This window comes from Trichoderma harzianum, assembly GCF_003025095.1.
Source record: "Trichoderma harzianum CBS 226.95 unplaced genomic scaffold M431scaffold_6, whole genome shotgun sequence".
NCBI lineage: Eukaryota > Fungi > Ascomycota > Sordariomycetes > Hypocreales > Hypocreaceae > Trichoderma > Trichoderma harzianum.
Window position 1 is genome coordinate 2,322,012 of NW_020209254.1, and position 26,055 is coordinate 2,348,066.

General features: G+C 52.8%; 9 protein-coding genes and 1 non-coding gene across 10 annotated transcripts; 4 read left to right on the forward strand and 6 right to left on the reverse strand.

Moving 5' to 3' along the window:
- Positions 1-2,071: 2,071 nt before the first annotated feature.
- M431DRAFT_495454 (hypothetical protein) lies at positions 2,072-3,609 on the forward strand (the record flags this gene model as incomplete). Its single annotated transcript, XM_024917360.1, has 2 exons — positions 2,072-2,260; positions 2,791-3,609. The coding sequence occupies 2 exons, from the start codon at positions 2,072-2,074 to the stop codon at positions 3,607-3,609; spliced, it is 1,008 nt and encodes a 335-aa protein (XP_024774914.1).
- A 530-nt stretch (positions 3,610-4,139) lies between these two features.
- On the reverse strand, positions 4,140-7,449 carry M431DRAFT_508644 (hypothetical protein). Its single transcript, XM_024919138.1, has 5 exons — positions 7,279-7,449; positions 7,094-7,180; positions 5,796-6,985; positions 4,789-5,680; positions 4,140-4,711 (listed from the first exon to the last, which is right to left on the reverse strand). The coding sequence occupies exons 1-5, from the start codon at positions 7,297-7,299 to the stop codon at positions 4,391-4,393; spliced, it is 2,511 nt and encodes an 836-aa protein (XP_024774915.1). The 5' UTR covers positions 7,300-7,449; the 3' UTR covers positions 4,140-4,390.
- Positions 7,450-7,888: 439 nt separating this feature from the next.
- Positions 7,889-9,904, reverse strand: M431DRAFT_84533 (hypothetical protein; the record flags this gene model as incomplete). Its single annotated transcript, XM_024923439.1, has 2 exons — positions 7,889-9,366; positions 9,475-9,904. The coding sequence occupies 2 exons, from the start codon at positions 9,902-9,904 to the stop codon at positions 7,889-7,891; spliced, it is 1,908 nt and encodes a 635-aa protein (XP_024774916.1).
- A 553-nt stretch (positions 9,905-10,457) lies between these two features.
- On the reverse strand, positions 10,458-11,993 carry M431DRAFT_495457 (hypothetical protein; the record flags this gene model as incomplete). Its single annotated transcript, XM_024917361.1, has 3 exons — positions 10,458-10,577; positions 10,617-11,657; positions 11,697-11,993. 3 exons carry the CDS (start codon positions 11,991-11,993, stop codon positions 10,458-10,460), a joined length of 1,458 nt encoding a protein of 485 aa, XP_024774917.1.
- Positions 11,994-14,219: 2,226 nt separating this feature from the next.
- M431DRAFT_495458 (hypothetical protein) lies at positions 14,220-16,974 on the forward strand (the record flags this gene model as incomplete). Its single annotated transcript, XM_024917362.1, has 4 exons — positions 14,220-14,231; positions 14,314-14,694; positions 14,782-15,096; positions 15,160-16,974. 4 exons carry the CDS (start codon positions 14,220-14,222, stop codon positions 16,972-16,974), a joined length of 2,523 nt encoding a protein of 840 aa, XP_024774918.1.
- A 434-nt stretch (positions 16,975-17,408) lies between these two features.
- M431DRAFT_t99 lies at positions 17,409-17,496 on the reverse strand. The gene has a single exon. It is a non-coding gene; the product is annotated as a tRNA-Tyr (tRNA).
- Positions 17,497-17,672: 176 nt separating this feature from the next.
- On the reverse strand, positions 17,673-18,907 carry M431DRAFT_508647 (hypothetical protein). Its single transcript, XM_024919139.1, has 3 exons — positions 18,635-18,907; positions 18,535-18,552; positions 17,673-18,454 (listed from the first exon to the last, which is right to left on the reverse strand). The coding sequence occupies exons 1-3, from the start codon at positions 18,777-18,779 to the stop codon at positions 18,102-18,104; spliced, it is 516 nt and encodes a 171-aa protein (XP_024774919.1). The 5' UTR covers positions 18,780-18,907; the 3' UTR covers positions 17,673-18,101.
- A 341-nt stretch (positions 18,908-19,248) lies between these two features.
- Positions 19,249-21,250, forward strand: M431DRAFT_5807 (hypothetical protein; the record flags this gene model as incomplete). The annotated part of the gene is made up of 3 exons (XM_024921515.1): positions 19,249-19,499; positions 19,575-20,015; positions 20,071-21,250. The coding sequence occupies 3 exons, from the start codon at positions 19,249-19,251 to the stop codon at positions 21,248-21,250; spliced, it is 1,872 nt and encodes a 623-aa protein (XP_024774920.1).
- A 189-nt stretch (positions 21,251-21,439) lies between these two features.
- Positions 21,440-22,804, reverse strand: M431DRAFT_495461 (hypothetical protein; the record flags this gene model as incomplete). The annotated part of the gene is made up of 3 exons (XM_024917363.1): positions 21,440-22,194; positions 22,257-22,700; positions 22,762-22,804. The coding sequence occupies 3 exons, from the start codon at positions 22,802-22,804 to the stop codon at positions 21,440-21,442; spliced, it is 1,242 nt and encodes a 413-aa protein (XP_024774921.1).
- A 1,246-nt stretch (positions 22,805-24,050) lies between these two features.
- M431DRAFT_439859 (hypothetical protein) lies at positions 24,051-25,602 on the forward strand. The gene is made up of 2 exons (XM_024915189.1): positions 24,051-24,584; positions 24,672-25,602. Exons 1-2 carry the CDS (start codon positions 24,153-24,155, stop codon positions 25,515-25,517), a joined length of 1,278 nt encoding a protein of 425 aa, XP_024774922.1. The 5' UTR covers positions 24,051-24,152; the 3' UTR covers positions 25,518-25,602.
- Positions 25,603-26,055: the final 453 nt, after the last annotated feature.

Sequence of the window (26,055 nt, forward strand, 5' to 3'; positions counted from 1 at the left end):
TAATCCATCTTTTTCCAGCGCAAAATACCGCTCAGCTGGACCTGGGGATGCAGAAGGTCGAGGGAACAGCGTCGAACGATGAGGTGGTGCGCGGCAGAGGCGGGGTAAGTCGTTCGACCCAAAGGCGCCCAACAAAGGCCCAAGGCGCGCTGTCTGTTTGTCCACTGGCGGCCAGATCAGCGAAGAGCAGCAGCGGCCATCGGGCCAGGACGCTACAGACACGTCAACAAGAATTGCTCCAAGGCTCCCATTGATCACTTGCCGCTTTTAGGCGTGCGCTGAAACTCCAGTGGTGAGGGGCATTCATCATCGTGCTGAAATGTACGCCACGTACGCCGCGGCGCCAGCAGTCGCCGAGAGACCGCTAGCATTCCGTCTTGGGCTTCAATTGGCTGCTGTCCCAGTGTAACCAGCGGCTGGCTCGTCGGATCCCAGAAGTGATCGGACGTCGCTGCGTCGTTTTAGGGACGCCATCTAGGTGCTTCAGAAGGTAGCCAGCAGGTATTGCTGAACCACCAAGCTGGTGAAGCGGCTTTTCTAGAAGGTCGGTAACGGCGCTGTTGGCAGCGCAGAACCAGCACAGGACACGCGCCGGGCTCAGCTAGACAGCATGGCATAGTTGAAGAGCAACAACGACAACAGCATCACCGAAGATGAGAGAAAGACGAAATGCCATTACACCAAAAAGAGTAAGCGAGCACGCACAAAGTACATGCTCGGTACTTGTAAAAAATGACCCGACATGAATAAAAAATGCCCTGCGCAGGCGAAATTCAGCTCAGAGGGAAAGAGCGTAGGTGCATGTGGAGCGAGCGACTGACCGCCCAAACTGAGCTGCATCATGTAGTGGCTATGCTGGAGACTGGCAGTAGTAGTTGCATGGAAGAATCCATGGATGGCCGTTGAGAGGATGGGTTTGTGCTGTAAAGTACGGTAGGTGGACGTTGTCGCGAGAAAACAAGCCACGGACTGACAGCTACGGTTGACAGGTTTACATGTTACGAGGCGACAATCATCACTGTGTCAGGTTCTGTGCCCGTCAGCTACCCATGGGCACCTCAGCGAGCGCAGTGAAGCCCAGCGTGCGCTGACGAGAGGCCGAGGGGGCCGCAGCAAGCGCTGTACAGTAGCACCTGAGTGCGACGAATTGCCGGATCGTGGCCGGCGACGAGCAGCAGGGCCCTGGAGGAAACACCGAGGTCGGGCTGAGCTCTACATACTGCTGGAGTCCAGCAGTCCTGAGCCCAGCCCAGAGTCCACGGAGGAAGAGTCCAGCGGCCCAGCTGGCGAGCGCAGTGCGGGGTCTCTCAGAAGGGCCCAGGGCATGGCCGTGCTTCCGGAATCGACTCGAGCTGAGCTGAGCGAGCTGGGCTGAGCAGAGCAGAGTTGAGCACGGCCTCTGATGGATTCCGTAGCGTGATGTGGTATTTGCCAGCGGGCGCGCGAGACATCACTGGCTCAACTGGTTGGGCTTGGCCAGGCGCCTATGGATGTACGCAAATTTTTCTGTCGGGTGCGTTGCATGTGTCGGGTGCAATGGATCAATGAGACCAGCCGCTGGATTTACGCGCCAGAAATGCTGTGGGTGCCTCTTAGCACGATCAATCAGCGGACCAAGTGACGGAGCACCGCGCCCTGGGAGGGGAGAGAGGAGGGGCGCCAGTCCAGCCCGGGACAGCAAAAAAAAAAAAAAAAAAAGTCGACCACTGCTGCCGCTTTTGCGCTGATTGCGCGCTCCCCCCAAAGCCCCGGCGCAGGTACTTATTGCGCGCACCGCCCACCACAAGCCCCAACCCCCGAAATTTTGTTTCCCCCCCGTTCTTCAGCACTCATCCATCCCCCAAAAACCCAAACCCGTCCCTGATCCACCACCTCAACCTTCATCCCGCTATTCATTAGATCGCTCTCAGCGGGCTTCTCAGAACCATCGCAGCAGCAGCGCATCTTCCAGCTACAGCTAGGAAAAAAACACACGCAACGCCAGTGCCCGCTCAGCAACGCGCCGGCTTTTCAGAACGTCGCCAGCAGCCACTTTTTGCCGCTAGATTAACAGCTACCATCATCTCCCGCAATGCCTCGCCCGCCCAAGAAGTCAGTCGAGGAAAAGGCTAAGGCGCTGCCTGTGGCCGTTGTGCCTCCTCCCACCATGGTGCCCGCGCCCGTCGTCGCTGGACTGCACCCAGCAGCTGTTCCCGGGCCTGTTCCCGGCGTGCCTCAGCGCGTTGTCGACAACGATAGCTTCCTGCGTGTGCGCGACTCGGTAAGTTGATCGCCCCAGAGCCTGTGCTTCAACCCTCAGCTCCCCATCAATGATTTGCTCCGGGCGATGCGGCCAGAGACACGCGCTAGTGTCGAGACTGCATCTCCTCAGCTTCAATGCTTTTTGTTTTGCTCGAGTGACGTCGAGTGAGCCGGCAGTTGTCTGGGCTTCTTGTGTGGCAAAGGTTTCGCTTCAGGCAGCTTGAAACCAGGCAGCAAGAGTCAAAACACAGACACACACGTCTAGTTTCACTTCGTGCATCTCATATTTCATTTGATTTCATAACCCATCACATTTGCCCATTGCTTCTAGCTCCACGCGACCAGCACTCATTGCAAACCCCTCATTGTTTACATTTGAGGCTGGCCGAGCCCCGCGTCTCACTGAAATGCTGCCTGAAGCTGGCGAGTAGCGGCAATGCTATAGCAACTTTGCCTCTCTTCGGATCACTTTTCTTCATCTTCATTGCCCCAAATTTCTCCAAAACAGTAATATCAGCTTTTGAACAATTTGCTAACCAACTCAATTAGGCCGTTGGCAGACTCACCACTATTCTGGAGCTTCTGAGGTCATTCACCAATGACTACATTCGCCAGACCAACCTCCTCCTTGGCGAGGGTACTGCAGAGGGCCCCCAGGGCGACCTGCTCAACACCTTTGATGCTGCTGCCCAGCTCATTATGCCCATCCCAGACATGACCCCTCTCGTTGAAGAGAAGAAGGAGCGCAAGAAGCGCACTCACGACCCCAACGCCCCCAAGCGCCCCCTCACCCCCTACTTCCTCTACATGCAGCACGCCCGTTCTATCATTGCCAACGACCTGGGAGCCGATGCCCCCAAGGGAGCCGTTCAGGAAGAGGGCCAGCGACGGTGGGCACACATGACTCCCCAGGAGAAGCAGGGCTGGAACAATGCCTACCAGTACAACCTGCGTCTGTACAACGCTCGCGTTCACTCTTACAAGAACGGAAACCCAATTGCCAAGAACATGACCGATGAGGAGGCGCTTAAGTACGCCGAGGACTTCCACATCCCCATGCCAGAGCTCAAGGAGGCCACCGCCCAGGCTGAGCCCGTCAACGACCAAGAGGCCATTGCCGAGCAGCTGCAGCAGGTTGCCGCCGCTGCTGAAGATGGCGAAGAGGAGGAGACTCCTGCCAAGACCCCCAAGAAGCCCGCCTCCAGCCGCAAGCGCAAGACTGCCACTCCTGCTGCTGAGGTTGAGACACCAAAGGTCGCCCCGCCTGCCAGCCCGGATAAGAAGCGGAGAAGGACGTCGACCAAGGCCGCCGAGCCCGAGAAGGAGGAGCCCAAGAAGTCAGGACGCAAGAAGGCTAAGAGCTCTTGAGTAATGCAACCTTGGCAACTCGCAGCAATCCAAGCTGCCCTTCCCGCATGCTTGTCCCAGGTCCATTTGGCAACAGAGGGCGCCCTGGAGGAGCAAAAGCTTCCTTCTACGGCTCACCCCCGTGCCATACTAGCTGCGGATCGCAAAAACTAGCAGAAGGGGTTGTTCGTGTCTTCTCTTTCGAAGTTGGCTCTTGGTTTTCTCTTTTTTTGGTTGAGAAAGGAATCATGATACCTCAGACGAGAACGGCGGCGGAGATGAGGGCGTGACTTCGGTTCCCCCCCTTTTCCTCTTTGCTGGGCTTTGTTGATACAGTCCGTCTTGCGTGTTTTTTGAGCATGAACCAGGGGAAGATTTTCCCTCTTATATCTCTCGCTTCATTCCGACTTTGTTTCCATCGCCCGGCATATGGCGGTTCGTATAAAATCAGGGTTTTTTAGGGCGCATAGTTTCTACTTTTTCCTTGTTTTATGTATGGCCCTTTTGGTTTTTTTCTCTAAAGGGACAACAAAGGGCATCCGGATTTGGTTTTTTTTTTTTTTTTCTCGCTAGGTAGTTCTCTGGGACCAAACGGAGGGAAGGGCGGAACTTGTTACGTCGTGTATTTAAGTCTCTTAAGTTCGTTGTTTGAACGGCCGAACTTTGTATGCGATAATGAAAGCAATGATTAAGCAAAATGACTCTTCATATCTTGTGTCTCTTTATGATGAACTTGTGACTTTGAAATGGCATTGGCTTTAAAGACTTGATACAGATGTTGCATTCATTCTATTTACATCAATCAATATACGTAATAAGCTTGTGTCAGAGGGAGCGTTGTCGCCGGCTCGGCGCTGCACACTTGCCCATCTGCCTCGACAATGTAACTCTCCGGATCGACCTTCATCTTGGGCATGGTGTCGTTGAAGCGCATGTCCTTTTTGGACACGGTGCGGCATCCCTTGACGGCCTCGACGCGCTTGCGCAGGCCGTACGACGCAATGGCGCCGGATACGATGGACTCGTTGGAGACGAAGAGGATGCTGGTTTGGGGGACGAGAGGGGCGAACATGGGGCGGGCGATGATGGGTTGGACGGTTGGGATGGAGGCGTTGGGGTCACCCTACAGATATTTGGACAGTTAGTTGATGTTTCAATAAAGAGTGTGTTAAAAGGGGGGTGGGGGAAGTGTAGACTGACCATTTGAGCCAAGGCAATGAGGCCGCTCTTGATAACGAGGGCCGGCTTGGTTCCAAACCAGGCTGGATCCCAGACCACCAGGTCCGCCAGCTTGCCCACCTCGATGCTTCCAATGACATGACTGAAGCCCTGAGCCAAGGCAGGGTTGATGGTGTACTTGCTCACATAACGTTTCACCCTGAAATTGTCTGCACCTGTGCCAACGTCTTCCTCCAGAGGCCCCCTCTGCGATTTATTCTTGTCAGCCGTGTTCCATGTCCGGAGAATGACCTCGCCGCATCTCCCCATGGCCTGCGAGTCGGAGCTCATCATGCTGATGGCGCCGAGGTCGTGAAGGACGTCCTCTGCGGCAATGGTCTTGTCGCGAATCCTGCTCTCGGCGAAGGCGACATCTTCGGGGATGTCTCTGGATAGGTGGTGGCAGACCATGAGCATGTCCAAGTGCTCGTCGAGGGTGTTCATGGTGTATGGCCGGGTAGGGTTGGTTGACGAGGGGAGCACATAGGGGTGCTCAACTACGGAGATGATGTCTGGGGCATGGCCACCGCCTGCACCTTCGGTGTGATATGTGTGAATGGTGCGACCCTTGATGGCGTCGATGGTGGACTCGACGAAACCAGACTCGTTGAGCGTGTCGGTGTGAATGAGACACTGAACGTCGAGCTCATCGCAAACCGTTAGACACGAGTCGATGGCGGCGGGAGTGCTGCCCCAATCTTCATGCAATTTGAGGCCACAAGCTCCGGCGGCGACTTGCTCTCGTAGGGCGACGGGAGAGCTGTCGTTGCCCTTGCCAGTGATGCCGACATTGACAGGTAGATTGTCGCAAGCTTGGAGCATTTGGCGCATATAATTCTTTCCTGGGGTACAAGTTGTTGCGTTGGTGCCAGCACTGCATGACTTATATCAGCCAGGATCTAGACCACATATCAAATAGGTGAAATCCGATCGCATATATGAATAAGAACGACTGTCACAGCGATGAATAAAACGTCATTGAGACTTACCTAGGTCCCACGCCTCCTCCTAACAATGTGGTGATTCCAGATGCAAGAGATTCGTCCGCCTGTTGTGGGCATATGAAATGAATATGAGAGTCGAGGCCGCCAGCCGTGATAATCTTTCCCTCACCAGCGATGACGTCGGTACAGCTGCCCACGACCATCCCCGGCGATACGCCGTCCATGACATCGGGGTTGCCCGCCTTGCCGATTCCTACAATGTATCCGTTCTTGACACCAATGTCGGCTTTGTAAATGCCCGTCGAGTCAACCACGAGAGCATTAGTCACCACCATGTCCAGAGAATCGGCATCAAGTCGCCCGGTTGCTTGTCCCATGCCCTCGCGCAGCGTCTTGCCACCACCAAACTTACACTCATCCCCGTAGACAGTGAAATCCTTCTCGACCTTGACCCATAGGCTGGTATTTCCTAGGCGGACCAAGTCGCCTGTCGTTGGACCAAACATTGTAGCATACGCGGCACGATCCATCTGGAACGCATCAATATGAACAGCGTCAGTGAGGGGTTCTGGCGTGTGTGCGAAGCCAGCCTGCTGTAACTTGGCAACGATGTCGTTGATTCTCCAGAGCTCCAAGCCTCCGGTTGCCATGTGGTTGCCGCCCCGAATGACCTTGTTGCCCCCGATTTCCACAAGGGTCACCGTCTTGGTGTCCCCGGGCTCAAAGCGAACTGAGGTGCCTGCAGGAATGTCAAGCCGGTAGCCATACGCCCTTTCGCGATCAAAATCCAGCTGCGGATTTGTCTCGATAAAGTGGTAATGCGAGCCGACTTGAATGGGCCGGTCTCCCTTGCTCGTCACCCTAAGCCTGATTCTCTTGCGGTCCTGGTTCAACGACACTTTGCCTTTGACGGCCACGACAACGCCAGGCTGTGCGGTGGCTTCATACTCCTCAGGAGCGGCGAGAGGGAAAAACTGGTCATTATCCGGGATGGGCAGAAAGCTGCCGTACAGGGCGCGTTCCAGGTCGCCGTCGTCTGTGCGGATGGGGTTGTGGACAGTGACCAGATACGTGCCCATGGGGAATGTGCCTTCAACCTGGATTTCGGTCAAGGTGGCGCAGACGGAGGGCTGGACATGACGGCGGCCAAGCATGGTAGACCCGAGGTCCATGAGATCGGCGACGCTGTGGTTGCCATCGCGGATGAGTTCTTGCAGGTTGTTTGCGATGAGAGCCTGCAAAGCAGTTTAGGTATAGTCGTTAGTGTTACTGTGACTTGTGATTTGTCTGGGCTCATGTGAATGACAAGATCAGTGAAATCAATGAAATCATCAAGTGCGTACCGTTGCTTCGCTGTGGTTCAGCTTGACACCCCTGGCAAGGCGCCTCTGCGCCAGCAAGCCCACCTGTGAGATGACGAGCTTGTCGAGCTGCGACAAGTTCAATGCTGGTGGTTAGCCACAGACACATCGATCCACCAGAGCTACTAAGGCAGCCAAGTGCTTGGCCGGGATAGCGTCAGACGCACCTCTTTCGGTACCAAGTGCATTGTGTCTCACTCAAAACACAATCAATCGAGCAGCCAGGTTTAGCTGTAAGGGAGAATGAAGCAAGCCAAAAAGATCAGAGTCGTAGCAGAACAAAGGTAATCATCGTGCAGCCTTTCCCCGCAGGTAAATCATTGGATGCGTGTTCTTGCCCACCATTCTTCGTCCAGAGATAAGGAATCGCTGATACGGGGAGGCGGCCTGTAGATGTTACCTCATCACCTTTATCTATCGAGATTGCCGCCAGTGATATGGAGAGTCCAGGGTTTAGCTTTAGCCGCTGTAGCTCAGCGCGCTTGTCCCGCTGCATCTGCTGAATTGGGCATTTGGACCCTGAACTCTGGAATGCATCAACCATCATCACCTGAGTCTAAAATGAAGATTCATCTTGACAATATCATCATCTTACTCGTGCATTTGCTGCTTTAAACAAAATAAATCATATGGATATATATCTTATAAGGCGCTTCACAATACAGAACAAGCCGATTCATAACCAAACGCCAACCCACCCTTTCAAAACTGACAATACAAGTCTTCCGAGATAACCTGCCAAACACCAGAAACACCAACACTCAAGATCAATTTGGTTTATTCCTCTTCAATCTCATCATCCCACTGGTCCTTCTCCTTCTTTATCAACTCCGCCATCTCGTCCGGCTTGAAAATAGAGCTGTCTGGATCTTCAGCTCTGGGGACCTTGTTCAGATTCTCGTCGTCAAAGACGGATCCAATCGTGTCGATCCACCTCCGTCGCCGCTCCATCAGCGTCTTGGTCAGGTCGCCTATTCCCGGCCGCGCCATGCCCGCCGCCGCTCCAACAAAGTGGCTGCCCCCACCTGCACCTCCGGGACGCTTGGACTTCTTGCTTTTGCCCATTGTCCGCGTGCGCTTCAGATAGGCGGCGTTGACTTGCGAGTCCAGATCTTCGAGAATGGTCTGGTATTCTTGGTGGGCCATGCGCTCGCGCACCAAGTCCATCAGCCGTGCCTTGCGCGCGCCGTTGACCAGCATTTGCTCTTTCAGTCTGGCTTGCAGCAGCCGCAGTCTGCCCGCGACCTCGTCGTCAAAATGGCCATCATATTCGCTTTCAATGCCATCTTGTGGAAGAAATCCAATGTGTCGAAGCTCTTGTTTAAGCCGCTCCTCAACCTGGGCATACTCAAGCTTTGGATGTGTCGCCTTCTTCCATGACTCCGTTGATGACTCCACCATGAAGGTAGCAGGCGGCACTGGGCTTGATTTGTCGTCGACGCCATTCGGCTCGTCGCCGTTTATATCTCCGTTCATGCTGATGTCGCCATTTGTCACCCCGTTTGTAGTTGGCTTGTCATCGGAGGACTGTGTTCGCGACTCTGGTCGCAGTGCTTGTAGTAATCTTGTGGCGAGGGGCCCGATAGATAGTGCATCCGTCTCAGCTACGCCGTCATTCATATTATCAATGCTGCCGCGAGGTTGGTTTGGTGGCAACTTGTCGCGACTCTGCTGAGGTGTGTCAATGGACATGGCACCATCCTCTTCAGCCCAGATCTCAGTATAATGTCTCTTGCCACGCTTAGGCATGACAAATGGTGTCACACGATCGCTGCGCTCTCGCAAAAACGCCAAGTCTTCTTCTGAGAATGGCCGAAAGTAGGGGTCAATGTATGTGGAAAAGGTCGAAAAGTTGATTTGACTGCTCGGCTTCGCATTGCTAAAGTCCTTGTCCGGAGGGTCGCCCGCGATCATATCGGCCAGATCACTCTTCGGATACACTGCAACAGAGTAAATCTTCTTTCTCTCTTCATCCGGCATGCCATCGTAGGTGGGTAAAATTTCGTAAATGGTGGGGTCCGGAAAGGTGGATGGATCTTCGCCAAATGTTTGTGCTTGGGGCAGCTCGCGCCTAGGGGGTGCGCCCTCGTCTTCAGAGCTCTCTTCCTCCTCTTCGTTTTCTTCCTTCTTAGGCTTCTCGTCGGTCTCCATGGCGTTTGGTGATGCTCCGCCGGCGATGGGGGAGAGCGACGAGCTGGCGTCGTCGTTGTCGCGCACGTGCTTCCGTTTCGAATCCCTCAGCGGAGAGGATCGCTCTATTGTGACTGGTTAGCAAAGGATTTCTCAACGATCCCAACACCCAATGGCCCAGCTTCATTAGATGTGATAATGAAGTGGCATGGGCTTGAACATACCTTGGCTACCATCGCCCGGCGCAAGGTTATCGGAGCCCTTCTTGCGCTTATGCTTAGACTTTTTCGTCTCCGGTTCTCCTCCATCCACACGCATGTCTTCGGGGCGCTTTTTTCGTTCGTCGGCCAGATATCTCATTCCGCGGTCGTAAAACGTGGAGCGCTTCTCCATGATATTGATGAGCGTCTTAAGCTTATCAAGCATGGCGTCGATGCTCCGCGAGTCGGGGACGGCAGCGCTAGAGGCGCCCTGATCCACCAGGTTGTCAAAGGCAAGATTCGAAAACAAAATGACTCTAGTATTGAGGTAGTCCGGATCGTAAAACTCCTGCGGTGGGAGCGCAGATGCCGGGGCCGGCACCGGCGTCGAATTCCGGCTTGCTTTCTGCATGGCGGCCGAGTTCTTCTTGCCTGTGCCCTTTTGTCCAGATCCGGGAGGCATGATGGTGGATGTAAGTCGCAGGCGCTACCTAGCAATTCACAGATGGAAGCGCAGATGAGCAAAGTGCCTGCGATGACTGTTTGATGAAAGCCCGGCGCTGTAGTTGCTGGGAGACCATGGGTCCATTGTCGCGTCTAAGCCTCATGTAAGCGCATGAAGCAGCGCATCGAATGGGGGGCTGTCGCGGTCGAGATTATGACGTCGGAAGAGATGTTTTTCCGAGCACGCGGTTACTTAATCATCATGAGCTCACCTGAAAAGGGTTAGTGTCAGAGTTGGTGTGACATTTTGCTGCCAAAGCAACAATATGCTCTTAGTGAAGCTTATAATTGTTTGGTGGCGCAATACACATCTTTTGGAAAAGGAGAGAGAAAAGTGAAAAAGGCCATTGAACTCAATTGAATCTGAAACAATCGGACATTTGGTGGTACAAAATACACCAAGATTGCGAATCAAATAACTTTGTATTTGAAGGCATGCTCGCAGTGTTTTTCTCTGGGAGCATCACTGGGCAGCAATAGAAGAGCCTACCCTATTACGACCATCTGCCTTATTATGGCATCAACTCATTTATAGGCCTAAACTTGGCATTTAACCCCTTATTCCAAAGACATAAGCACCGATTTGGTCTACCTGGATTGAGTCGCGCAGCCTCAAACCCAGAAGAGGCTTGCTGTTTAAAGGAATATGCTTCGCCTTCCCAGAACTCTACTAGGTCGTCCAACGATGGACGATCGTTTGGATCGACCTTCATGCAATTTCCCACGAGCTCAACCCAGTGGGATGGAGGATCGGTTTTGCCTGCCCAATTGACCTGAACATCATTCGGGTGCTCAACCTCGTCAAAGTTGTTGGCTGTCTGGCTCAGAAGCATCCACATGGTCCTCCCTAATGCAAACACTTCGGCCAACTCAACAGCTCTGGGGCAACTCGCGTGCCACTCTGGGAAGACGTTCCAAATATTGAAGCTCTCCCTTCCACTGCCTTCCGGCATATTCCGACGTTCTGGGCCCGTATATTTGGTGTAGACCAGCTTCATCGATCCGTTCTCATTCATATCTTGTTCTTCCACGTCCCAAGTCCCGTCTGCCTCGGGGGCGAGCGTGGTTGCTGGTGCACCGCTTTGCTCCCAGTCAATGAAGATCAGGTTCTCTTGGTCGTCAATAACAAAATTCCCAGGCTTTATATCCATGTGGTAAGTATGCGCGACCCAGTGGGTGTGCGTTATTGCCAGGCACATTTGATGACACCATTTAGCTTTTTGCTTCAAGGGGATTTGCGATTTTCTTGCATTGGCTGATTCAATTGCGTTACCAAGGTCACCTCCAGCGAAGTAGGTCGATAGATGACCAACAAGCACAGGGTTCTGATTGGAGTCGCGCACCGATACCAGGTACCGTGGTGGCGATTGGATGTTTGGATGGCGTGGCATGTTGGCGACTAATTTGGTAGAGCGTCTCCAAACATCGACCGTGGTGCGAGCAAATTCGTCGTCGTCATCGTGAAGTAGCAGGTATGTTTGAAAATCAATTCCTTTGAAGACAAGGGGTGATGGCTTCCTTGCATCTTTAAACTGCACCCGCTTGGAGCAGCCTCTGCCACCCAATGTCTCGAGGAGGACAATCTCGGAGATGTCAAAAATACGAGGAGAATGACCCTCGCCAACTAGATCGCTTGGCTGGGTATCATGGAGGAGGGCGAGATATTGATCAAAGAGTGGTTCCTGGTAAGCTCTCCCGACAATCTCCTGGATCTCTCCAGGAAGAATATCAACCACAATACCAGGGTTGGCAATCGCGGGATCCTTGATGCAATCAGGCCAAACCGTGGCTATGGCAGACCATAAAGCACTTCGCATTGAGCTGCGATCCTGGAAAGTGAATTCCACATCCGACACCTCGAGGTCATGATAGCAGCAGACAATCCGGCTTGGCAATGACTCAGGCAAGCTGTCATGGCTCCGCTGGAAACGGAAAATGATTGCCTTTCCTTTTCCAAGCACTTGGGCATAGACAATGGTTTCGTCTTCATCGCCCCAGATGCTGTCGGGGGCAACGTTAATGGCTTCGAGGGCTTGTCCCTCTCTCATGATGATTTCGACGATGGAAATTGATCAACGGCTGGCTTTAGCGAATGAGAGTTAACATAGATCGGTCGAGCAAACGGGAGATTGTGCGGGAACAAGCAGTTCTATAAAGGCGGTTGTTGTTGGTGAGATGAAATGCACAAAGAGCGCATACCTACAGGTAGACACTACATAGAGGGCTGGGGCACAGGCCAGGTAATGATATAAGCAGGCTAAAAACTTGGGCTATAATACATTGAAGGCAAACACTGAACGACATGCTCAGAGACATTTGGCAACGAGGAAGCGAGGAGAATGGCCCTAACTAGGAGCAGAGTTGGATGAAGCATAGTCGAGAGGAGCTGCAGCCACAAAGCCAGGAGATGAAGAGTCAGCCACGGTTCTTGCTGGGATCGTGATTAAAAGAAGAAGATTAGTTGATGGAAAGAAAAGTTGACTTGGTATGTAAGGTGATGGTGAGTTGGCGATATCAATCTCACGATATCTTATATCCTTCTGTGGGTACATCCTTCCATCTGAGCAATCTGCCTCTTCCACCAGCCACATGAGCCACATCATTTGCCCCGCTGGTCATTGTTAATTGAAGTCACTTAACACTTAAAACCTGAACACACATTTCTCCTTTACCGAGAGAGATACACCTGCGAGTGGTGTCGTGTGGCAATTCTCCCACAATCAGCTCGCCCAGCTCAGCTCAGCTCAGGACCCCCAAGACCCCAAGACAAGACCCCTACGGAACTGGCCCTCCGCTGCATGTGCTGTGGATGCCCTGCTTGATTGGCGCTCCCCAGACGATGCTGGCTCCACCGGGCTCGTACTAGCATCGATGACTTGTTCCAACCACAAATAGGCTGATAGAACACCCTCAACTCAAGGTGTCGACATGGCCTCTAGCAAAGACCCTGTGGCGTGGGCTGGTGCATTCTGCCGGTGTCACCATGTTTGCACTGTGGTGCCTTGTAGCGCGCTGAGCGCAATCCCGAGACATTTCCATGGACGCTTCATGGCTCGCCGATCCTCTTGAGGCTGCCAAGCGCGGATGGGTGAATGGGTGAGTGAATGCCCAAGCGGTGCAACGATACATCAATGGACGCGTTTCACATGCAATCACTACTCAATACGAGTTATTACTGACACGTACAAAGCATGACATCAACAGGGTCAAAAATGCCTGGAGTTCCCCACGCCAGAGTTCAATGGCACGATACAAACTTGAACCCATACTAAGGGATCCCCCACTCACGCTGCCCCGCCAACACGGAGCTATTCGCGATGAGCCCACCTGCATTCAATTCCCCTCCCCAGGTTCAATTGTTAGTGGAGTGCTATTCTCTGCCTGCTCTTTGCTATCATCCATGCTTAATACAATACAGTACCAGGGTGGACAGTGTCTAAGCAGAGACAGAGACAGAGCCAGAGCCCCTCCAGATCCCTGAGCTACTCCATCCCGCATGAAGCTACGACCCAAAGCCGTTACGACGGAACTGCTATGGAGCACGCCCGTCTCCCAGATGGCAATCTCTCAACAATTTTGCACGTGTGCTGCCCAACAATATGCCCCCTGGCATCGCTCGTTGCCCAAGCATGTGGTTCAGCCATTGGCTACCACCGTGCTCCAGAAGCTCTTTCGCGCGCTATCCATGGATCTGAAGCAGTCACAAGCCATTGCGAAAAGACGATGATCCCTGCGCTCCATCTCGCTGACAGCAAGCGTTTGACATGTGATTCTGGGTTGCGTGGAAGTAGGCGTACTGTGTTCAACTCATGCTGGTCGCCAATCGAATCCAAACGCCCAACACAGCCGGCAATACGCGCCTCTGGACTGTAGACTACTACTGTATGGACGGACGGACAAACTCGACGCCCAAAGATAATGCTGCCCGCCTTCAATGTGGGCTGCCAGGCCTGCTGCAACCCCAAAAGGGGTCTCGCTTGCGTCTAAGTGGCCGTGGAGGTGCCAGAGTTGGATTTGATGCACGCACTTGTGCCTTATTACTGATACCTGTACATGTACATGTGCATGTCCGGACTGGATTGGACAGAGCCAAGTCTCCCGTTTTCTCTATTTCCTATTTATCCTCTTGTCTCCTCCTCTCTCCTCGACCTGCTCTCTCTCAGTTTCATCTTCCCACCATTTTCAACCTTTGCCTGAAGCTGAGTTCAACACATCCTTAGCTTGTGATCAATCTTTTCCCTCTATTCTCTCAATTGGTAAAATGAGAGAATACCATGGCTTTTCCTGTAAGCTCTCCAGTGCTCTCAATTCTCTCTTCCTTGCCATTGAGGGGGTTCATGTGCTGACCAGACCATTTCTTCTCCCCAGGGTGGTAACATAAACTTTTTGCCTTTTGGCACCGAGATAAATCCTCTATATGCTGGAATAGCAGCCACTCTTTTAGGTGGTATTGCCGTTTCAAGTTTGGTTGCCTCGCGAGGCACTGGGCAGGGCAATGATACGCCTGGAATTCTCAGGTCCTTTTTCCTGTTCTTTTACTCTTGCTTCATTAAACCCCATCAGGGCGATTCCAAGGCTTCCCAGCAGGACGCTCTCGAAAGCTTCTATAAGAAGCAGGCCGGGGCTTATGATGCCACACGCAAGCTTCTTCTTCGCGGTCGCGAAGACATGCTTGCTCTTGTTGCTGCCCAGCTTGAGGCGAAAGCCAAGATTGCTGACGATAACAAGACCAAGCGTATTTGGGTTGACGTGAGTTACCTCTGCTGCATTATCTAGACCATATGGCTAGACGTGGACAAAATTCAGGACAACCGAAACTAACTGGCAAATAAACAGGTTGGAGGCGGCACTGGCTGGAACATTGAAGCCATGTCCCAATTCGTCGACGTCCCCAACTTCTTCTCCAGCGTTTACCTTGTCGACTTCTCCCCGTCTCTCTGCGAAGTAGCAAGGAAGCGTTTTGAGAGGCTCGGTTGGAAAAACGTTCGCGTCGTCTGCCAAGACGCTCGCAAGTTCCGCCTCGAAGACTACGAGACTGGCATGTCTAAGCAGGTCGCTCCACGATCTCCTTCCCTCAGTTACCTCACCCAGCAGCGCCAGGATTATGGCGGTGCTGACCTGGTCACCTTTTCATACAGCTTGTCTATGATTGTAAGTCTTGGTCTTCGCAAAGAAGCTTCATTTGGCCGAATCTCCAGCTGACTTTTGTGGCAGCCCGACTACTACTCTGTCGTCGACTCTGTGAACTCGTTGCTGGCTCCTCATGGTATCCTGGGCGTCGTTGATTTCTACGTCCAGAACCAGATTGACTACTCTTTCCGCAACTACACTGGTGGCCTCGTGGATCGCCATGTCAACATGCTGTCTCGAAACTTTTGGCGTGCCTGGTTCGACATCGACCGTGTTGGCCTTGAGCCTGGTCGCCGCGATTACCTCGAGTACAAGTTTGGCACCGTTCTCAACTCCAACTTCCGCAACCGCACTCTCGGCTATATCCCTTACTACATCTGGGTTGGATGCCACAAGAAGCCGTTTTCGCCGTCGAGTCTGCCTCATGAAATTATTGAGCGAATCGATGCGCTGGCTACTGAATCACCCTATTTGTACCCTGCCAACCAAGGAGATGCTCTGACCCGTGCGATTGAGAGATCCGCACCAGAGATCCGCTCCAAGGCCTTCATCACTGCGGTCGAGAACCTGTCTGCCAACCTGCCTCTCCCCTCATTCTTCTACCAGAACCACCACTGGCGTATCTACTACGATGATAGACTCCAAAAACACACCCAGTTCAATGACGAGTACATCTATGCTTTCACCTGGGAAGATGCCCGTGTCGACGAGCGCCTGTTGAAGCTTGGCCCTGATGACAAGGTTCTCGCCATCACTTCTGCTGGAGACAACATCATTTCCTACCTTGCTCAGAGCCCTGCTCGCGTTCATGCCGTTGACCTTAACCCGACTCAAAACCACCTTCTGGAACTCAAGGCTGCCGCGTACACTGCTCTGCCATATGAAGATTTCTGGAAGATTTTTGGTGAAGGAAAGCACCCCGAGTTCCGCAAGTTGCTCATCTCTAAGCTGTCTCCTCATCTCTCTGGCCGCGCATTCCAATACTGGCTCAAGAACATTCACGTCTTCCACAACAACAAGGGCTATGGCCTCTACGATACTGGTGGCTCTCGCCATGCCATTCGTGCCTTCCGCTGGATTGCTCGCATCTTTGGTCTGCAGTCTACTGTCCAGAAGCTCCTCAGTGCTCGAACTCTGAACGAGCAGCGAGATATCTGGCGCAACAAGATCCGACCCGCTCTGCTCTCCAAGCTCATCTGCAACTTGGTGGTTGCGCAGGAGAGCTTCCTCTGGGCCGCTCTCGGTGTCCCTAAGAACCAGCTCGCCATGATTGAGAACGACCACGCCAACTCGGATATTGTGAAGCAGGGCAAGGCGAAGAACACTCGTTCTCACGCCATCTGGAACTACATGGTCAACACACTGGACCCCGTTGCTGAAGAGACTCACATTGGTACCGACAACCCTTACTACTACGTCTGCTTGGATGGCAAGTTCTCCAAGAAGTGCCACCTTGAGTATCTTCGCCCTGAGGTCCACGCCAAGCTGTCTCGCCCCGGTGCTCTGGATGGTCTTCGCATTCACACCGATGAGCTTGAAGAAGTTATTGCACGCATCACCCCTGGCACTCTCACGGTTGCGGTCATCATGGACAGCATGGACTGGTTCGACACTGGCTCTCAAGCAGCTGCCGCCCAGATTAGCAAGCTCAACAGGGCTCTCCAGATGGGCGGTCGGGTGCTCCTTCGTACATCTGCTTTGAGCCCCTGGTACATCAAGGTTTTCGAGGCTCACGGCTTCACTGCCAAGTGCCACGGCTCTCGTGTCGACGGCGCTTGCATTGACCGTGTCAACATGTATGCCAGCTGCTGGATTTGCACCAAGACGGAGAACTTGCCTCCTCCTACTCCCGAGTTTGACCGCATTGGTGGAACTGACATTACCAGCCTGACCATTTAAAGCCTGGCTGGGGTTGACTAAGATGGATGGATAGTGATTGAATCATGGGGGTATCGTCCAACACTGTACCCAGGGATTCTGATGAATTGGGATAAAAGGAGTGTTGATGCCTGTGGCATGCAGATTGATAACAAATAAATCAAAACCTACTATACCTATCAATTGTATGATCTTTCATCAAGTGACACAATGTATGTGATGCGTATTAGTTGAGCAATGTAATTGTATGTTGTAGGATTCATTGCCTCTGTCATTTTAATAACTATGCAATTCTCTATGTTTGAAACAGAAATTCGACAAAAACGCGAGACCCTAGCATACTCATTAAAAGGCGAGCTTTAGAAAAAAAAGAAAAAAGACGAAAAAACAAGCGTTAATAGTAAGAAGTGTAAAAAAAGGCCAAAAAAATGTAACTCTTCTCCGGGGAGAATTGTTCTCCGGGGACGGAATCGAACCGCCGACTTTTCGATGAGATGTTACCCATTACAGTCGAACGCCATGAACCAACTAGACCACCCAGAGGATGTAGAAGAGTTGCTAGGAGGCTTCTGTAATTGGTATGTAAGCTTTTGCATGCGGGGTAAAAAATTGGCCGGGAGCCCCCCAGTCTGTGTGGGACGAGCTGGTGGAGATTGAAAGCCTCAGCGGTTTGTGTGCTTTGGGTTTGTATGGAGCTGCGAACTGCTCTTAATAAGAAGCCGAGGACTTTGAGATTGGACACAATTGACTGTTGAGTTGGAAAGAAATTGAGTATAGCATAGGTAGTTGTAGAAGTAGCTGAAGAGAAGTATTAAGATTAAGTTGACCTTTACTTCCATCGCTAGGTAGTATACAATGCTTGAAAGCTGCACAGAGTGGAAGAAAAGACGGGTGTGCATGAGCTATGGTAGCATCAATAACGAATACAGCGAGGATTCAAAAAGCAATTGCACAGACTCCAAAGTATTATGGTTATGCTTCTTTTTTGATCGTACGTCTATACAAGCGCTCACAGCCCTTTCTTGGCTCAATTAGCGCATAATATCAGTTACACAGCCTGCCTCCAAACCCGACGAATTCCCTCCCCAGCAAGCAATCACAAGATATCAAGTTTTTCGTCCCTTATTCTCCTCTTTTAGCATTATCCTTTATGCCTTCCAGATCTTCTTAATAGCCTCGGTAACGCCAATATCGTTGGTCTCAAACTCGTACAATCCCACGCCGACGGTGACGGTCGCCAGATTCAGGCCCCACCAGAAGATCTTTCGCAGGCCGGAGTAGCGGGTCTTGGGGATGTAGTCGATGATGACGGACTGGAAGCCAATGTGAGAGTGCAGGAGGACGGCGGAGCACAGGATGGCGTCGGTGGTGGGGTTGAGAGAGCCGGCGGCGAAGGGAGCAATGGAGAGGGGCACGAGGCCGGCGGCGAGGAGGCGCTCAAAGGTCCAGTGGTAGGAGCCGTGGGAGGCGTTGGGCGGGGGAACGGGGGCAGGGTCGTTGACTGTGTGTAGGCTCGTGGTTAGTTATTTTGTAGGTTCGGTTCGGCATGTGAGAGTGCGCAACACGTTTTGCGCGGCATACCTGTGCCCTCAATTCGTTCTAAGGCGACACCATGTTAGCAGGATTCCAAGCTTAGAAGCAATTGCGTTTGCCTCTCGAGTGTCTGGGGGGAAGTTCTCACGAGGTCCGGGAGGCAGAAAGGCAGAGCGCTGGGACGAGGTGTGGAAAGCCGAAGCCTTGATGGCGTTGTTTCGGAAGGCAGGCTTGGCGCAACGAGCCGCCAGCGCAGTCTGCCGCAGCAGAGAAGGTCGCACAATCGATGCCATGGTTGACAGAGTAGTACTCGGGACTTGTGATTGCAGTGGTGAGAATTGGCACCCGGGACGCTTCGCGCTGGCAGAATCACAGCTCCAGCAAGATCGGTTTCGGGATGACGGGCGTAGATGGACGAAACTTGAACGGATGAGGTATTGCCGAGGATCTCGAATTAGGAGCTCCGTGATTGGCTGAGCCGGTTCCGAAGGGTGCCCACCGGGGCGCAACAATGTATTTCCGCGCTGGAAGACGCTGGACCGGTCTGATTGGCTGGGCGATTCGATATGGCATGTGAATTTTTGTTGCGTGGGAAAGATGGTCAAGGTGGGATGAGCTTTTGGTTGAAGATTGATTGATACTTGATCTTTCGCCCGTGCGGTCACACCCAACGCCCAAGAATGTTGGCAAGGTGATTGGGGGAATTCTTTCTTTTCGATTTCAGCTCATTGGCGGCCCTTTATTGGGATTATACCGCTTGTAATGGCTCCTCAGGCTGCGATATCGAAAGCCCTGCTCGCATTGCGATGCGCCAGCTCACGACATGGCATCCGACGATCCGCCTGGGCGCTGGGCCAAGCCCACAGAGCGCGCGGCATAGCGACTTCATACTTGGAAAAGGTTGCCGAGGGCGAAAAGCGGTGGGAGGAGCGGGCAGTCAAGATTCAGAATGGCGAGCAGCCGCATGTGTGGGATATCCTCGATGAGAGAGGTTACATCAAAGATGTCGCGGGGTATGTTGTCAGCTTCGCATTAGAATTGTGCATTGGGAATGCCTTGTTTATTGGCTAACTAATTGATTTGCATAGGACTCCCGACAAGATCAAAGAACTCATGCGAGTCAAGCGAATAGGCGCCTACGTCGGCGTTGATCCCACTGCAGACTCGATGCATGTCGGACACTTGCTTCCCATGATGCCCCTCTTCTGGCTGTGGTTCCACGGCCACCCGGCCGTGACTCTTCTCGGAGGCGCAACTGCTCGAATCGGTGACCCGTCAGGCCGCTTACAATCCCGCGAGATCATGTCCAATTCGGATATTTCTAAGAACGTCACCAAGATACACTACCAGCTGTCGAGGCTATGGCACAACGTATCGGCCCTGAGAGACAAGTACGGCTACGAGAAGGATTGGGCTGCGAAGCAACGACTGCTCAACAACAGCATGTGGTTGCAGGGCTTGACCATGTATGACTTTACCAAGAGGCTCGCGAGATACACCAGAATTGGACCAATGTTAACGCGCGACACGTGAGTCACCACCATTCTCTTTCACCCTTTGTCGATGCTAATTGTTTAATATCAGTGTCAAGAGGAAAATGACAGAGGGAGATGGCATGTCCCTGGGCGAGTTCATGTACCCTCTCTTCCAGGGCTGGGATTTCTGGCACATGTACAACAAGCTGGGCGTGCAGATGCAGATTGGCGGCTCTGACCAGTACGGAAACATTGTCGCTGGTATTGATGCCCTGAAGATTATTCGGGAATCGGAGGAAATGCCCGAAATGAAGATTCCTTCCACCTGGACCCACGAACCTGTCGGTTTCACCGTACCACTACTTACAGATTCCTCTGGCGTCAAGTTTGGTAAGAGCACGGGCAACGCAATCTGGCTGGACGAATTCAAGACATCGCCCTTTGAGCTCTACGGTTACTTTATGCGACGACCCGACGAAGATGTTGAGAGCCTTCTCAAGCTATTCACATTTATGCCAATGGCCAAGATCCAAGAAATAATGGTTGAGCACCAGGCCGATCCGTCAAAGCGACTTGCTCAGCACACGCTGGCGTTCGAGGTTCTGTCCCTCGTACACGGCTCTCAGAGGGCCGTGCAGGAAGCTCAGCAGCACCAGTTCCGCTTCGGTGGGCAACTTCCTTACTTCATCAGGGAACCTGCCCCCGACACGGGCATCTTGACGCCTAACACGGCACCGAGAAGTGACATTGAACTGCCCCAATCTGTGCTGAAACTATCGCCCGCAAAGATCTTGTACGCAGCTGGCCTCGTCAACAGCGCCAGCGAGGGCCAGCGCCTCGTCTCGCAACAGGGCGCTTATGTTGCCGCCAGACCTGGTCAGCAGCGGGGTCTCGTGCCGGGGAACCTTGACTGGACGCCCATGAAGATGTGGTTCCCCGAGGAAACAACCAAGTTTGTCATCGATGATAAGCTGTTGATTCTGCGAAAGGGCAAGCACAACATTCGAATCATTGAGCTTGTCAGGGACGAGGATTGGACAGCGAGCAAGAAGATTTATCCCGGCCAGCCGTATACTGGCGTGATTCGACAGGTTAAAGAGCAACTTAGAGCCGAGGCCGAGGAGAAGGGCGAAATCTTGAGCGATAGGAAGATTGTTGTGGAGCTTAACAGGAGGAAGAGGGAGGAGTCTGTCAAGGTCGCAAATAACCCCGACATCGAGCTGCCGAAGAGGGTGCCGGCGTATCTTAAACGCGGCAAGGTAAAGAACGATGGCTCGTGGAAGCGATAGATGGGATATTATGAACACTACTGTATGCGACTTGATCGCGTGTAACACTATTTGGATATAAAAAAAGGAGGACGGAGAAATAGCATGTATGATATGATGCGATGGCGACGTTATAGATTTCATGAGCCTAGAGGTGTATATAATGATACTTATTACTCCCACAACTCCTTTGCACAATTCCAACAAAAATTACCTGTAAAACACTGTAATGTCACCCCTAGGAACGGGCAGCATTTTGAGTCTCTCCATAACTTGATCATTAGTCAGATTCTGCTCCGTCATGATTTGATCCATGTGATGACATCCGTCTGTGTATTTCTGCAAAGGATCACCCCCAGCGAACGGCTTGCTCTGCCCGGTGGCAAGCGAAGCCAAGTACTGCTTGGAAACGACATACTTGTGCACGCGGTAAAGGCAGCCCTTTATGATGCCAAACTGCACAAAGCGACGTATGTCAATATACGACATGATTTCGAATCCAGCCTCCCGATGAATCATGATCCACTCCTTGATGCTCTTTCCAGGAGAAAAAGACGCCATGAAGCGAATGAGAAGGTAATTGCTGACCCTGGCCCTGCCGTGGGACACGTAGCCGGCGCACTCGTCGACGATGCCGTCGACGTTGCGGATGAAGTCGTGGATTCCCGGCCGGGGCGCGTAGCACGAGCTGAAGAAGAAGATGTCGAGGAGGAGGATGGTGTCGTAGTAGAGCAGGTGGCGGATGGCGATCTTGGCGAGGTCCAGGGAGACGGAGGCCTCGTGGGCGATGCGGCGGATGTCTGAGACGCCGTCGATTTTGGCGACGACTTTTTGGAGAGTGATGTCCCATGTTGGGTCGACGATTTCGGGGAACTTTGTCCTTGCGACGGGGACGTGCCAGCCTTTGACGGCGGGGGGGTTTGCGTGGTGGGGGAAGAGCTTCATGTTGATGGTGTTTGCTTCGTCTGGGATGGTTTTAGTTTAGGTGAATGCATCGCATCATGTGAGAATGATGAGATGAACTGACCAACTGGAATCATGCACTCGCCATAATTGTTCAGATCCTCCTTGACAATCTCGAGCAAACTCTCAATGGGCCTTCGTACGCCGTCGCCGCCCTCAGAGCCCTTTGCCTCACTAAGGCTCAGATACTCGTTCTGCTTCTCCATCTCCGCAAAAGTCTCGGCCAGACATCTCACGACGCGCTCAAACGGCGTCTGGTCGCAGTCGGTCTCGACCAGTAGGCCGAAGTTGAAGATGAACTCATTGCGCATGTACTTTGTGTGCGGGATGACGACGGGGAAGCCTAGGATGGTGTACTTGCCGTCAGGGGAGTTGATGGTGACATAGCGGTTGCAGAAGGCCTGGCGAGGGATGATGTACTCTTGTAAGACGTCAAAGTCGACGAGGGGAGGCCCGTTGCCGGAGGCTGTGATGCAGCCTGGGGGAGCCTGGGCGACGATTTTGGGACCTGGGGGAGAGGGTGAGAGGTTAGAGTTGATGAAGGATGATAGCTTGGGAGTGTGAGATACCTTCTTGGGGGAAGAAACGAGCGTAAAAGATGCCTTGAATCATGGTGATGTTGGCGCGTTCATGATGCGATGAGAGACGTCTTTTGTTTGCAGCTGTTAAATCATGCCGAGCGGGATGCGCTAAGCTGGTTTTTCATATAATAGATTTGCAGTGGGATGTGTAAGTGCATATAAAGATTTTGTGCGAGTACGTTGAGAGGAGATGAGGTGAGTTGAGTTGAAGAGATTGAGGTTCGAAAAAGCTTCTACAGCATGTCTCGAACTGATGGCTGGCTGGGCTCATGCTATGGATGATTGCCCCGCTAGGCCGCTATTAGAGCTTCAACGATGTGGCTTAAGTGTGAGTTCATGGCCCGTATCTGTACCCAGCATAGGTATCTAGAGATGAAGAATTGATGCGGATTAAATTGAACAGTTTTTGTTTCATTTGTATATAAATTACTTCTGTATAGGTATGTGAACGTGAGCCCCGACCTATACTACTTGGTAGACAGACTGCTTTGGGCTGAGGTCTGTTAGACTGTGACTTTGACTGTGATTGGACTGGGTTGGGCTGGATCAAAAATGATAGCTGATAGAAGATGGCACAGGCGCAAGAGGTGCTAATTAATATCGGATTCCCGGTGTTATTGGATTATGTATCCATGTCAAAATCATCTGACAGCCGCCAAGGCAGGTAACCACTGCACATACGCGTACGATTGAGTTGGACTGAGGCATGTGGCCGTAGAAGCCAACAGACTGTGATAGAAGCTCACGTTGATTAGTACTCAAGTCCACGGCGGCCATTGGACTGATGCGTGTCCAGCCTTCCAAGTTTGTTTCTTTATACCTCACTCATGTACACATTGAAGGTCCATACCATATTGATGTTGATTGGATTTTGCGTTTCTGTGACAACCCAAGCATTGAACGCCTGATTGCCTGCAGGAAACTGGAACTGACCCCCAGACAAATCTACAGTACGCGACAACCGCCGAAGGCACTGGCTGGCGGTGGGCTGAAGATTGAATTTACAGTGGAGGTGCAGCACTTGCACTCAGTATCACTGGCCTGTACATATACGTACCTGCTCATCGAAATACTCCATCGCACCCATCGGTCCATTCAATCCCATCCATTTCCTCCCCATTCGCTCTGCCCCACCAAACCCGCGGCCTCTCAGCCTCCTCCATCGCATTATTAACCACCGCAATCTCGCCACAGAAGTCGTCCAGTAGCCTGATCTGATCATCAGCCGCTTCAACAGCTCTACAGTAGCACGCTCTTTTTCTCGCTGACTCTATCCGATAGTGATAGATCTGATATTCATAGATCTGTCGCCTCCCCCTCGATACTCTTCTCTCTCTTCTCCCCGCACAGCTTCCCCCCTCAGTTCGCTTTGCCTCGTCATGGCCGACAACGCAGAGGCGGGCGGCGATGCCCAAATCACCTTTCGGGTCAAGACGGCGCAGGACGGCTCGCATACTATCACCATGGCTGAGTCGGCGACTGTTTTGGACCTCAAGACGAAGCTGTCGACCGCCGAGTTTGAGAATATTCCCGTCGATCGTCAGCGACTCATCTACTCCGGCCGCGTTATGAAGAACGACGACACGCTGGCCACGTACAAAATTAAGCCCAACAACACCATCCACATGGTCAAGAGCGCCGCCAGCAACACCGCTCCGGCGGCTGCCGCTGCTGCCTCGACACCCCAGGCCGTGCCGACCAACATGGCTTCAGGCACCGCCAACAACCCGCTTGCTGGCCTTACTGGCGCCAGATACGCTGGTCACCAGATCAACCTCCCCGGCATGGACATGTTTGGCCCTGACGGCGGCGTAAGTGCTTTCCTACCACTCTGTATTCTGGTTCGACTTGTTCACTGCGAGGGGAACTCGACTGACGCTCTTGGTTGTTGAATCCAGATGGGTCCTCCTATGGACGAAGAGCGATTGTCGCGCATGATGGCGGATCCCAACGTACAGCAAACCATGAATGAGGCCCTCAACAATCCCGACTTCGTCAATATGCTTATCGAGGCGAACCCCATGCTGCGCAACATCCCCAACGCTCGCGAGATCATTACATCACCGTTCATGCGACAGATGATGAGCAACCCGCAGATGATGACACAGGCGATGCGGATGCAGCGGAACATGGGCAGAGGCGAGTCGGCATTCCCTGCCCCCGGCGCCACAGACACGACCCCCGACGGTGCGCCCGCGGCGGATGGTGCAGCTGGCCAGGCAAACGCCCAGCAGCAGAACCCTTTTGCAAACCCGTTTATGAACCCGTTCATGGGGGGTGGTGCTGGCGGTGCCAACAGCCTAAGCATGCTCCAGCAGCTGCTGAATATCCCTCCTCCGCCCGTACCAGCCGGCAGCCCGGCCGGTACCGAGACCGGAACGACAGAAAACAGAGGACCAGCGGCAGCAGCAGGAACCGGAGGCAATGCGGGTGCAGGCCAAGCCCAGGCGCCACCAAACCCCTTTGCGGCTTTGTTCCCGCCTCAAGCAGCTGGAGCTGGAGGGGCGAATCCGTTGAATCCGTTTGCCATGAACCCGGAGCAGTTCCAGCAGATGATGCAGCTGTTCTCACCACAACAAGCCGCCGCCCCGCCGGACAACAGACCGGCCGAAGAGCGCTACGCAGAGCAGCTCCGACAGCTCAACGACATGGGATTCTATGATTTTGACCGAAACGTGGCCGCTTTGAGACGCAGTGGAGGAAGCGTGCAGGGTGCCGTTGAGCACCTGCTGGGCGGAATTTAGGACACGCTGTCCAATTGCTTGATTGTATTGTTTTACAACATATATTTTCAACATCGGTGGCGTAAGATCCGAGATCAAGCACGTCAAGCGCGTGAATAATGGAAATGTCGACATATTCTGGCCTATGATGGCCACGACAAGCGCGAAGCTTCGGCTTTGAGAGCGCGCCATGCTGAGCGAGGAGACTATGGACGCGGGCCCTTTTTCTTCTTCTATCTTCTTTTTTCAAGGACTAGGCCTCGAGAGTTTGCATGGCAACTGGGCGCGATTCACTCAATGTATTTTTTTCTGCTTCAGTGATGGTAATGACAAATCTTTGTGTTTAACTGGCGTGGTCGACGGTGAATATTGCCCTTTGAAACTGTCTGGGTGAGCTGCGAGCTGTACCGATTCGGAGCGCGCAGGAGCGTAAAATGGATGAGAACAGCGGGTGCAGAGAGATTGATGCTACTTGAGTAGGCATGTGTATATATAAATTGTACGATATAAAATTAAGATGAAATCCACGTCTCTCAAACCAAATACACCGTACGGAGTA